Here is a 14,723-nt window from a genome sequence, read left to right on the forward strand (position 1 = left end):
TTAGACAAAATGAGGCCAAAATGAATAATTCTTATACCAACCATGTTAACAGAAAGACAAAAATAGGTGATAAACAAAACCACCCCAAGTCTCAACAAAATTTACTAGTTTAACAATCTAATGACAAGACTCAATTCAAGAAAGCAAAAAGACTAATATATGTTTTTCGGGCTTCAATTCAAAACAGATATATGATAACTTAATCTTCATCATCGATGACCTTGGTGCCCAAACCTTTTAACTCTTCTTTAGGAATTTCAACGACGGTGACAAGGGAGTATAACTCTTCCTTGGCATCTTCGTCGTCATTCCTCTTGCGAGCAATGCGTACCCTGATCCTCCTTGGTACACTTCTGATTCCCTGGCTCCAGATAGCCTTGTTCAACTTAACGTCAACTCTAACATCGTTAGTGCCCATGGCTTTTTGAGCAAACTTTCTGATCTCCTTGATGGCTTTTGGTGCCTTCTTCTTGAAGGTGCTGTTTTACATGAAAAATACAAAAACACAGACAACAGCATGAAAAATACAAAAACCTATCTTTCAAATCATGATAATAATAATAATAAACACAATAAAAATGGCACTTTAGTCAAAAAATCAATATGACTAAAAAAAACTGTTAGTTTAGTACACACAAAACAGTGCGATTCAGATGCAATCAAATGTCCAAATTTTTTACACACAAAGACCAAATGAACAGCATACATATTTAGGGTCTGTTTGGATAGGCTTATTAGTGCTCAATTACTCACATAAGTTTTGACATTGTTCATTAGCTGTTTTTACCATACTTACTGGCGGTCTGGATATGAAAACAGATTATGACGACATTGTTCATAAGCTGCTTTCAGCATATTTTATATGTTCTCCAAGATAGCTTACACAAACAGCAAATGACATTGTTCACAAACTATGATTAATTTACACATCAACATCAAATGAACAGCATGCATACTTAGAGCCTCTTTGGATTAACTTAACATCAAATGAACAGCATACCTACTTAGAGCCTGTTAGGATGAACTTATTCGAGCTTATTTAATGGCATAACATTGTCATGACGGCTTGCAAGAGCTCATTAAAACAGCTAATGATTTTGTGCATAAGCTGTTTCAGCTTATTTCCATTAGCTCTCCAAGATTAGCTTATAAAACAACTTATAGCTTATAAAAACAATTTAAATTTATTTCATCTCTTGTTATAAAAAAAGCTTATAACTAAGCAGTTATCATAACAAGTGTTAAAACTAATACAAGATGCAAATTAAACTGTTTATCCAAACAGGGCCCAATGTAGTTTAAATCATGAAATTAATAATTAAAGTGATGAAACTACTGGTTATGGAAAAGTGAGAAAATTACTGATTAGCAGTTATAAGCTGTTTTAACAAGATATCATGGTGAGATTATGAAAATAAGCTGAATACAGGTAATGAAAATGTTATCAATTGTTTCAATTAGTTCTCCCAAACAGTCCCACAAGTGCTTGGGCAAATAGATAAGCTTAAATAAGTTGATCCAAACAGACCCTAGTAAATCTACAAAATTGAAATGCTAACTAAAACAATACTACAGGAAAGTGAGAAAATTACTGATAAGCAGTTTAATCATGAAATTAATACTTCAAAACAATGAATTGTAATTTCCAGTGTAAACACAGACAACTGAATCACAAAAGTCAAAATTACTTATAACATGTGTTTTCAGCTTATTTTCATATGTAATCCAAAATAGTTTACCAAAACATCATAATTCTTATAAAATGGCTTATAGTAAACACTGCAAATTAGCCTATTTATCCAAACAGATCCTAGATCTACAAAATTGAAACGCTTATGTAAAACAACAATTACAGGAAAGTGAGAAAGTTACTGAACAGCAGGCTTATTTGGGCATCTATTGAATAAGTTATTTCCAACTTTTTTTCATAAACTCCAAAATCAAAATCAAAAACAACGTATAGCTTATTAAAAAACCATAATTGTGTTTACATTTTGCAATAAAAATAGCTTATACAGAATCGCTTATCATGACAATACTTAGAAAATTTTCATAATCCATCAAAGAATTAGGGCCCATTTGGATTTTGCAATAGACAAGCTTTTATGTATTATTCATAAGTTTGTCAATGGAGTTTATGATAAAAGAGTTTATGAAGATATAATTCCCGTTAGTAAAACTTATAAATTAACATAAAAGCTTACTTAATTGCATATGCTATTTTTCATAAACTCAAAAACAAGCCAATCTAAACAGGCCCTTGGCTTATAAAAACAGCTTATAACTTACAAAAAAACAATTAAACTTAATTTTTATCTCATCATAAAAGTAGCTTATAACTAAGCGCTTATTAAAACAATTTAACTTTACAATATAAGCTGCAAACTAAGTTATGTATCCAAACAGATACTAGATCTACAAAATTGAACTCTTACTAAAATCAAAATCATAGGCAAGTGAGAAAATTACTGATTAGCAGTTAAATCATGAAATTAACAACAAAAATGATGAATCAAAATTTGCAATGAAACACATAGAATTGAATCATGAGAAGCAAATGATAGAAAGATTGAAATTACCAGCCATGGAGACGCTTGTGGAGATTGATGGTATACTCCCGTGTAACCACCTCTTCTTTCCTACCTGCTGCACCCTTCTCAACCATTTTCAGCTTCTGAGATTAACCTAAACCCTAATAAAAAACCGAAAAATTCAAATTTATAATCAAAAGCTACGAAATTTATTATTATGATGCGTTGATGTTTGAATTAAATACTTCAATTGAAAGAAACATACGATTTTTGAGGAAAATTGGGAACTAGGGTTTACCTTAAGAGTGTGTGCAAGGTTTTCGGCAGTGAAGAAGCAGAAAATGAAAGAGGAGAATGAGATATAAAGAAACCCTAATTTTTTACGGGTTTGGGTAATAAGGATTTGGGCCAAATCAAATTATAATGGGTTGAATATGAGCCCACTCTACTCATACAAGGAGTACAAAAAATTGTTTCTTTTCTCACCCTCGACATCGCGCTTCGGAATATATAATCTGAACGGTTGTTGAAAGTTACATGGTGTTTTTAACGTGTTTTTGTACATTTTTTTATTATATTATCCAACACATTGTAGGCGTTCAAGAAGCATGTAGGGGTGTCTTCCTTACAAAAAATAAATTAAGCTTGTGGGATGGGATAAGAAACTCTCATTATAATATTTTTTCATTTAAAAAAAATGTTATACGATTTTCTCACATAGTTATTACATTATCAACTACACATATTGTTTCATAAAAAATAATGTTATTGATTTTTATTTGTTGATGGACCCAAAGATAGGTTGGGGTATCGATTGATGTTCTCAATTGTGATTTCCTTTATTCAAATGATTAACATTTGGGAATGAACTTTATTCCTCAACTATTGGTTCATTAATTACTCTAATAGTGTTGAATACGGATGTTTTGAAATTTTGCTACTAGAATAAGAAATGCTTGTAGATAAAGGTAAATTTAGTATGATAAAAGTATAAAATTAGTTTGTATTTGATTGATTGTGTTCTTAATATATTGTACAGAGTAGGTATTTATAGGAAAAACTATTCCTATTGACCGAAACTACATAGCCTAAAATGTTTAGCCTCTCTCAACTATTTTTGTAGGTAGTGTGCTGGTTTTCCCTCGTTGAAGAGTTCATGGTCTTTTTTTTTTTAGGATAGAATGTCTCATTTATTTATTCATAAAGATGAGAAATGTTTTCAATATTTTTAACTAAAAAAGTATAAATCTTCTAACCAAATTGATTTAGGATTGGCGAGAGCATACTTAAATTAAAAATGAGTCACTTTATTGACATGAGAGTATATTGAGATAAATGGTAAGGTATCCCAACATTTTAAGGGAGTGTTTGGAAGAAGAATTTTGAAGAGGAGGGGAGTAAATGAATTATTTTTCCTTTTCAATATTTAAAAAGATAAATAATATTTGTACAATCATTTTGTAACAATTTTTATGAAAATTACTCCTCAAAGTCTTCTCATCCAAAATAATTCATCCACTAATACCCCAATCAAATAATCCAATTCGAAGCACTGATGATAACTTTGGTTGTTTAAAATTGTGAATAAAGACGACTTAGTGGGAAACGTGAAAGAGTTAAAAAAATAGAGTAATAAGGAAGTTGAGAGTTTCATCTACATCATACATAAAAAAGAAAAAACTAAGAATTCTAACATTGATTGTTTAAAAAAAACAACTTATATGAAAAACTCAATTCATGTGGCATCTTAATTAGTGAACAACATAACAACATACACATGAAAGCACTTAAGATTGGTCCTTCCTAACAATCATCAATATTAACCCTATGCTTAAAATAGAATGATTAAGTAGAAAATGATGCTTAACTATTAAACCCTTCACATTACTTCTTTATCATCCTTATAAGATAAGATTGATCATTTTTCATTGAAAGTCCTTAAATCATCATTATTTGGATAAAAGCTACACTCTCTTGTAGTTTTCACTTAAATGTGAGTTGTGGCTTTCTTAATAGCCAACACGAAGAAGTAAAAAGAAACACGAAGCCAAAATTTCTTGCAGACAAATTTTGTGTTTTCTTGAACAGACTTCAAAAGAAATGTAAAAAGAATCGTCCTAGTCAAAGTCAAAGTCCTCTCCCACTAAGTAGACCATTTGATTAAGCAATATGTTCATTGTTCTATTTTGAACAGCAAATTTAACTTATTTTTAAAAGGCTGCTAACCATGATAAATTGAGTGCATAGACAAATTATTACTAAATTGTCTTTAATTTTTTTCAAATTGGTAAATACATGTCTAAAATTGTAAAATGTCTAATTCTCTATTAGCTTTAATCGCCATAGACTACAACACGTTAACTGAATATGTGACCCCTCCATATTGATTCCAAATCAATGCCATCACATTATGAACTACTTTGTCTATAAAATTTAGTTCTCTTTCATAGACTAATTTTCGAGTAATTAGTCCACTCACAATGCAGTTAATGATAAATTTGTAACCTAAATTTCATACAAAGTAGTCCATAATAAGTTGGAATTGATATGAAATCAACATGCAAATGTGACATCTTTAGTTAATGTGTCACATCATAATCTTTAACCTTATAAATTACTAACAAAGTGATTGTTTTCAGTGTTATTATTAAATTTCATGATTATTTGTCAATTCACGGATGAATGTTTACAATCTCAGTGACCAATTTACTCCCTCTGTCCCTATGTCTAAGCACGCAATTTATGACCAATTTATTTTTGTTCCTAAATGTAAACTCCTTTTCAAATTACTAGATGCATTTATTATTTTTTTCTAAACATACCCCTAATTATTACTACTATCTTGTCTTGAAATATGAAAAGTCAAATTTAATACACATACAAACAAAGGATAATTTCGTAATATTAACACACAAAACAGACACATTATTTATGCTGACAAATTTTCTTAAAAAATGTAAAAAAAACAATGGACGCCTACATTAAGAGATAGATGGAGTAGCTATATTTTTCCTCTATATTAATTTCACCACTTCCATAATCCATACCATTAAAGTACTAAATGCTTGAAATAAGTAACAATGTAACATAAGACCAAACTTTCATTATTTATTTTTTTGAAAGATAAGACCAAACTTTCAGAAGCACAAAATGAAACTTTATTCATAGGTAGACAACATTTATTGCAATGATAAATATAAAGTACTACTACATCCGTTTTAAAATAAGTGTCGTTTTAGCTAATTGCACACATATTAAGAAATGGAATAAAGTAGCTAAATGTCATAGTAAATATTTTGGAAGTAGGGTAACATAACATTAATTGAAGGATACAATTGAAAAGAAAAAGTTATTATTGCATTGGAAACTGAAAGTTGTAACGATCCGATTTTTTGGACGTTAATTAACAAAAGTATTGATGAAAATATGAATTTCTTTTTTTTAAATTATAAATGTAACGTAAAACTCATCAACTATAAAATAAAACAATAATTAATTTTCTCTTTGAATTTCCAAAATAATAAATTTTACAACAAAAGTATAATATTCCTAATATCAAGACATTTGGTCTTTTTCTACCCCAAGACTACACCTAGCTGGTCAAAGTTCCGGATGCATGTGAAATGTTTTCTCAACAAGGCTAATACCACTGTCGGAATATATCAAGCCTCCAAATGTGCACCACTAGCGTCTTCCTCTACTATATCACTTTGCCTCCCTGACGTCACCGCCAAGGAGGAAACACAGATCGACGGTCATCTGTCAAAAAGTAAGGGTCATCTCCAACTAACAAACATGGTACAAATAGACATGCAACATAGATTTGATGAAAATAAAAATAAATGAAACATACATGACACATTACTCCAGTTTCATAATCATCACCCCTAGCACCAAGTTACACTCTGACTAAAATGCGTTAGTCCCTAATGGTCAATCTATATGTGCATGCTCATGATCCGGATTTCACCACTAAACGGAGCCAATTGTCCCACCATTGAACAATATACCCCATCATTGGGCAATACCCACCATTAGGTAATAACTCCTAAAAATTTGATGTTCAGTACTCCACCATTGGGCATTTCTCTGAATCATCCAATGCATATGAATGGTCACTACCCTACCATTGGGTAGTAACTCCTAAAACTCGATAAGTTGTTAGATGGATGGTGGTTTGATGGATGGAGGTTTATGATCCTCTTTCATAAAAAAGAGAAAGAAAATTAGAAAAAGAAAGAATATAAAAAATAAATTTAAAGATAATAGAAATGATAAGGGAAAAAAGTAGTGTGTCTTCTGTCCATTGAAGTGTTAGGAATAGAGCGTGTTACTCATAATTTTATGGGTAGTTGAAGATTTATCAGTAATTATTTCACACAAAAAGATAATCGATTAAAAAAAGATCACATCATTTTTAAATGTCTGATAAGCATGTATTTTGTTAACTTAACATAACAGTCTACATTTTTCTATTACTAGATCCCACCAAAGACCAAAAGTGAAGGTACTTAAATAGTAGAGATTGAATAATTTTTTTATTTCATGAAAGTGAACATCTAAAAACTTTTTTTTTTGAGCGATGAACATCTAAAAACTTATATTTAATATAATACAATTAAACTAATGTCATCCAAAAACTAAAAAAATAGTTCATCATAGTGTTTGAAGTTTTGAGTGAGCTTATAATGGATTGATCACCACATTTGACCAAGAGAAACCCCAAAAATGAGATTGACATCACATCTTCACTCAAAACCTGAAAGACATTATGTATATTGGTCATCTCACATTCATGTTTCTCAATATATACTTTTGCTTTCAATGTAGAAGTTTAACTGACACATGACACATTAACATATTAACATCTCTCCATTAAGGCTTTGTTTGGCATATCAAAGAAAGTGAAGGGAAAGATAGTAAGAGGAAAAAGTGAGTAGAAAGTGTGTAGAAAGAGAGATTTTTTTTTTTTTTGAGCAAATGTAGAAAGAGAGATGATTATTTAGTTGTTTGGTATGAAAGAAAGATAAATCTATATTTATTAAATGACATAAATATCCCTACATTAATATGTGTGTGTGTGGGTTTGGGGGGGGGGGGGGGGGGTGAATATAAAAAAAAATTAAATTTACCGCATACTGTATATAGAAAAAGTTGAAGAGGGATGTGCGACCAAAAATATTAATTAAAAGGTAATAAAACACAAATAAACAATTGTTAAAAAAACAATTACTTTCTTTGCTCAATTGTTTTAGAAATGTGGGTCATTTGATAATTTGCAAGTTTAAGACTCAATCCCTAACACCATGTTTGGTTTGCAAGATTGAGGAAGGAAAGATTGGTTGTGGATGGAAAGCACAGAAACAAAAAATTGTTCCACAGTTTGGTTCAAGGGAACAATGAGAATGGAAAGAAAGTAACGTGGGACCCATGCCTAAAAAACATTCCGTGCTAGTGTGGATGGAAAGATTGAGAAACAACTATATTTGTTTAAGAAATCTAAAATGCCCCCAACTTATATATTTTTTTTTTTATACTTTTTACTATTCATTCTTTTATAGGATATACGACCTCTTTTTATTTTAACCTACTTCTTTAACTTTTTTTTTTTGTCTCTGGCCACAATTTCTTTTTCCTTGACACATGTTTATATATATATATATCATATGAGAATGAGTATCTTATGTGAGAATGATGAGAACATTTATGGACCATTAGATTAAAATAAATGGATTAGATTAAAACCCTTATTTTATAGACTCGCGTGCTTGATTGTTTCTCCAATTTCATTCACTTCCTGCACGATTCATCTTCCTTTGTCTCATCTTCCATCCTCTGAAATCCATTTATTTTAATCTAATGGTCCATAAGGGTTCTCATCATTCTCACATAAGATACACATTCTCATATGATATGTCCTATGCCCTATATATATATGTCTTCAAGGGTATTTATGTCAACTAATAAATATGGATCTTTCTTTCCTTTAACTTTCCATTCCACTTTCTTTTATACCAAACAACCAAAACAATCCTCTCACTTTCTATTCTTTTTCTTTCCTCATATAATCTTTCCTTACTCATTCTTTGATCATCCAAACAAAGCCTAACTTTTCTTCGCTGTAATGGGGAGAAAGTTTTAGGATGTGGGTCCCACAAAAAGCATACTTTCATTCCACTCTAACAAAGCAACCAAACTATGGAAGCCCGCATTTCTATAAATTTTCTTTTCTCCATGCTTTGTTTCCTTATCGTTTCTGCTGTACCAAACACACCTTAAGTGTCAGACTCTCCGTGTTCGTGATCCACCACCTAGAACACTCCCGCCCCTACAACGTTGAACTAGGATATCAACCCAGAATTGGACTTTCTGGAGGAGCCAACACTAATGTGGATCGACACATTGGAGAAAGGGCAACCACACAGTGAAAATGAGACTACAATTACATCAAAAAAATTTAAGGCTTAAGTATGATTTTTTTTCACTCTTTTGATGTTCAACCTGCACTCTTTCATCTAATGTTGAATTTTAACTGACTTTTGCTACATCACAATATCATCTCCCTTAAATTTGACAGAATTCTAGCCCGTGCTTGGCACAGGTGTCCATGCTAGTATTACTAATATCAAGACATTTGGTCTTTTTCTACCCAAGACTACACCTAGCTGGTCAAAGTACCGGATGCATGTGAAAAGTTTTCTCAACAAGGCTAATACCAGTGTCGGAATATATCAAGCCTCCAAATGTGCACCACTAGCGTCTTCTTCTACTATATCACTTTGCCTCCCTGACGTCATCGTCAAGGAGGAAACACGGATCGACGGTCATCTGTCCAAAAGTAAGGGTCATCTCCAACTAACAAACATGGTACAAATAGGCATGCAACATAGATTTCATGAAAATAAAAAGGCTAAATTACTTTTTTGGTCCTCTAACTATTTAATTGGTGTCGGATTGGTCCTCTAACTAAAAATTGATTTATTTCGGTCCCTTAAGTTTCTCACTGTTACATATTTTGGTCCTTTTCGTTACATTTAATTAAAAACCGTTAGGGTTCATCAATTTCTGGAAAATAGGAAGAACACCATCAACAAAACAAAAACCAAAACCCAGCAGCAAGAACAAACAATAACAAAACTCATCATCAACAACAACCCAGCAATAGCAACCTACAACAACAATCCAGAAACAACAACAAACAATAACAACAATAACCCAGCAGCCACAACAACTAGAAAAAGGAGTAGGAAAAACAACATATTAGGGTTTGTGAAAGTTAGAGGGTCAGAAGAAGAATAAGAAGTTTGGGAGAAATTGATATCTCAACCCAAATCGATTGAGAAATAGAGTTGAAGTTCTCTGAATTTCTTTGTATCTCTGGATCTTAAAAATCTGTAAAATTCGAATTTGGGGGTGAATTGAAATTGGATGGAATGGAATTGGGGGTGAGTGAATTAGGGAAGGTACTAAAATAGAATTTGAGAGAGAGGCCATGGGAGAGGAGAGAGGGAGAGAAAGAATTTTATTGATTTTTCTTGGTTTTTTCTTCTTATGGGTTTTATGTTGGATGTTTTTATGAAGGTGAATGAGGAAGATGATGAAAAAGTTGAATAAAGATGATGATCTAACAAACCCTAACGTTTTTTTAATTAAATTTAACGGAAAGGACTAAATGTAGTAACGATGAGAAACTTAAGGGATCGAAATAAATCAATTTTTAGTTTGAGGACCAATCCGATACCAATTAAATAGTTAGAGGACCAAAAAGGTAATTTAGCCAAAGAAAAATAAATGAAACATACATGACACATTACTCCAGTTTCATAATCATCACCCCTAGCACCAAGTTACACTCTAACTAAAATGCGTTAGTCCCTAATGGTCAATCTACATGTGCATGCTCATAATCTGGATTTCACCACTAAACGGAGCCAATTGTCCCACCATTGGACAATATACCCCACCATTGGGCAATACCCCACCATTGGGTAATAACTCCTAAAAATTCGATGTTCAGTACCCCACCATTGGACATTATTCTGAATTATCCAATGTATATGAATCGTCACTACCCTACCATTGGGCAGTAACTCCTAAAACTCAATGTTAAAACTCCAAATCGTTCTTCCCTTTTCACTCTCTCTCTTTCTCTATTTATTTCTATATCTAGGCAGTTGAAACAAAGCAAAGGTACTTGTGTTCCCTGTATGATAAACGATAAAATAGGGAATGATTTTGGTTCATCATTATTAATAATTGACATGAAGAGTGATAATGATGATAGGATTCTTACTTGTCTCCCTAGAGTGAATATTTGTTTTCTCTCCTTCCTCCTTCAGACCCCTTTCCCAGTCTCTCTCTCTATGTATTTTGATTTTGTTCTTCAAAGTATAGAATGGGTATGTGTGAAAAAGAATAGGAACCGTTATTATAATAACTCTTTCACTCGCTAACTTCCTTGCTAAAAATGTGGAACTAAATCATGGAGTGGAAAGTGGTGTGTCATGGTCATATGAAAGTTGTATCTCCTACTTTCTAGTAATGAATAAATATGATCGTGTGCTTCCTAACTAGTAACTAACATAAACTAGAAACAATTATAATAAAACTAAGTTAGTAACTTAATAAATGTCACCAATTTTTCCTAATCTAATATAATAAACTATATATTCATAAAGTTTGCTAAAATAAGATAAAATAAAATAAGACATCAACTAAATAATTAGGAACAAAGATTTGACCATATAATAAATAAAAAATTTGAAAATATTGTTTCCTATGAGAGAAATAATATCATCACTCAATAAATCATACGATAAAATATTTTTACGTCAAATTATGATAAAATACTTAAGCATAAAAAAAAAAAAAAGATAAAATATTGGGATGTTACAAAAGTACATTCATTTTGAAACAATTTTTTTTTGCTAAAACGACACTCATTTTAAAACGGATGGAGTAGTAGATAAATTCCTCGTAATCATACAACTTTAGGACAAAACTTAGGCAATGCGTCTACAAATACCGAGTCCATCACCAACAGAAGTGAGAGCAAATTCAACACGAGAATCATCTGTGATTTTTTTGTTGAATTCAATTGCTGCTATTCTTTGTGGTCTAGAATGCATTGGAACTTTCTCTTCAGGCCATGCAACACGTCCACCCCATTAAATATTGTCATATATAAGTAATCCACCAACTCACTTGAACATTCTATTTTTTCTCTTGATCAATAATTCGATGATATTTCTCTCATTCTCTCGTTTTACAAGGATACATCGGCTAATATACTACTACTATCACAAAGTAGTTACGAAGTTAGTTATAACCAAAACACCGACTTACTTGTCCAGAAAGCTGAACAGGCCTAACTAATTAACTTACATAAGATCTACTAGAACTAAACCTCGGTTAATCAGTTTGGAGGTTCATTAATTTCAGAGACTAAATTAAATTGTATGTTCTCAACAACTTTTAGGGATTAAAACCAATGATTCGTTAATTTCAGAGACTAGCTAATTTTTATTTTTAACGTTTATTTTTAGTGTTACTATTGTTTAATTTATCTATCTGTGATCCAGTTCAACTGTAGTTGAAAACCTATTAAATCATAATCTTGAGGTCTCACTGATTAGATCTTCGGTTTGAATTTCAAAACATTAGATTGAATAATTACCAAGGATGATTCTCAGTGGCATTCCTCAGCTCTTTGAGAGGCTTTGGCTCTCTAGGGTAAACAGCAGGCTCCAATATATAATGCAACACAATTGTTCATCAATGAGTCATCAATGTTGAAAATGTTTGTATACTTTGGTTGTTCATTTTTATTTGATCAAGGTTAGTTACTTTTACATTTTAATAATTAAAATGAAATATATTATCAACACAAAATGTCCTTCCTAACAAAAGGTGTAACAAGGAAAAACAAAAGAGTCTGAACAATATTTACAAACCGGTAACAAAAAACAACAAAAAAGAAACACGAAAGAAATAACAACTATCAGTAGCCCAACATTGCGAGAGGACTAAGCCACCAACCATGGTAATTGAGAGATAACTGAATAAATTTCTCTTTCAACCACGAGAAAGAAAGTGCCTTTATTTTGTCCACAATCCGCATAATCGAGCATTCTTTAACTTTGAAAATGCTGTTATTTCTTTCTTTTTATATTTCCCACGTGGTAGCAAACCAAATGACGTTTAAAATTGTGTGCCGCACATGAGGTCCACCACCACCAAAACAAAATTGTGTAAAATGACCTGATACATCTAGCGGGACGATAGTGGAAATGCCAATCCAACGGAAAATATTGTTCCAAACCGTCCCAAAGATAGAGCAATGTAAAAATAAATGATTAACAGTTTTCAGAGAGCCGCAACCAGTAACGAACAAACAAGAATCAGTATTCAGAACACCACACCGACAGTAAGTTATCTTTGGTTTACAATCTATTCTGAAACAGACGCCAAGCAAAAATCACAACCTTCGGGAGGATATTCTTTTGCCATAACACCTTTCCACTAACCTTAATTTGCTCAAACTTATGTTTTTGTTGATTAAACAAATATGGAAATGGATAAACTAAACTATCAGTGGGTTTGTCATCGTATCTTGTCATAAAATATCATTTATATATATACGAGTCTTCACATTTATGTGTTACTCAATTTAATGTATTAGTGATCATTACTCAATTTATCTTGTCATAATTTTTTATATTTAATTATTTTTAAAAATTTAAATTTTGGAGAAATATTACCTTATTAATGTTATTAATTGGTGCCCACAATTTTTCAAGTACCGAAAATTCTTCTTTTAACAAGATTGTGTAATGCTTTTATGTGAGTTCATTAAGCATGACATAAAATGTTTTGTTGGATCACATTTTTGTTACATGAATGACACTCATTCAAATTCTTCCTAACTCTCAAATGTTTTGTTGCACTCTCAACTACTCATTACCAACATTTTGTAGGAAACACATGCAAAAAGCTCCATAAGGTTAGCATATTTATCTTATTCTTGCTTATAAAAGGATAAATGGTACATAAGAGGGATACACCGCGTTACAGAATAGTGAGAGAGCATGGCAGAAACATGCTATAGTTAAGTTCCCTTGAGAGTTTACCTTACTATGCTATTTTCTATGTTTATATTAGTACTATTTACTTTCTTTGTCGGGTCCATAGGAATTTCTTTCAGCCAAGAACCAATAGATTTTGATATTTTCTATAAATTGTTAATTTTGTCTATGACCTTTTACATCAAAATTCAAAGAATTACGTGGATTGGTATGAATTTTTTACAAATGCAACTTTTTTGATGAGTATAGCTTTTTTTGAAATATTTATAGCGTCTTTTTTCTATAACCAATTTTATCATCTTTAAAAAATTTGAACTTATTTAATTTATTTCAAAAAAGTGTTACTAAATTTGAACCAATTTAATTCATGCGCGGTGCTAATTCACGCATCTGTCAAATTCGATAAGTTTCATATCTTCTCTTATATTTCTTGATTATTGTTATTTATTTCTTTGGCATAGAAGTATGATTAATTTTATTTTAGATTTGGTAATTGAATTATTTGTTGATGAAAAAGAAAATTAAATTATATTTGAGTAAGTCCCGTGAGCATAGTCCAGTTGGTAGGACAATGAATTATTATATCCAGGGGACGGAGTTCGAACCTCGAACACCTCACGTATTCACCTTGGTGAATTCTATCCACTAAGCTACCTGACCAAAATAATAATAATTATACTTGAGTAATTGTAAAAATTTTGTTCCTCTTTTTCATCTAATTGATCAATGTTTGAGTAATTATTTGTTCAACAAAAACACGAAAGGCCAAAATGAGAAAGTGATGTAATTGCAATGAGAATAAAACATTTTTACAAGTATATATTTGCAAGTAAACAAAAACTCATTTCTTTTCTTTTACTTTCATCGAGCCATAGATTTTCTTAAATTCATAATTTTCTTAAAGTTTGTTATATCCAAAAAAATCTTTAATTTTAGTTAAGAACAAAAAAAAGCGCCTAAAGAATTGCACCTAAGTTTTATCCATTCTAAAATTATAGCAATCATATTTTTTAAACAAAATTTGGAAGAAAAAAAATGATAAAATATATTCAAAATTTGGTTATGAATATCTTCTATTTTGCTTCTTCAATGATCCGGAAAAATCATA

The 14,723-nt window shown here is 31.2% G+C and overlaps 1 protein-coding gene across 1 annotated transcript; it reads right to left on the minus strand.

Annotated features, from left to right (window-relative positions):
• On the minus strand, positions 1-2,987 carry LOC11436493 (60S ribosomal protein L31). Its single transcript, XM_024786234.2, has 3 exons — positions 2,830-2,987; positions 2,580-2,692; positions 1-479 (listed from the first exon to the last, which is right to left on the minus strand). Exons 2-3 carry the CDS (start codon positions 2,663-2,665, stop codon positions 200-202), a joined length of 366 nt encoding a protein of 121 aa, XP_024642002.1. The 5' UTR covers positions 2,666-2,692; positions 2,830-2,987; the 3' UTR covers positions 1-199.
• Positions 2,988-14,723: the final 11,736 nt, after the last annotated feature.

The sequence above is a fragment of the Medicago truncatula genome, chromosome 6, assembly GCF_003473485.1.
Source record: "Medicago truncatula cultivar Jemalong A17 chromosome 6, MtrunA17r5.0-ANR, whole genome shotgun sequence".
NCBI classification, from domain to species: domain Eukaryota; kingdom Viridiplantae; phylum Streptophyta; class Magnoliopsida; order Fabales; family Fabaceae; genus Medicago; species Medicago truncatula.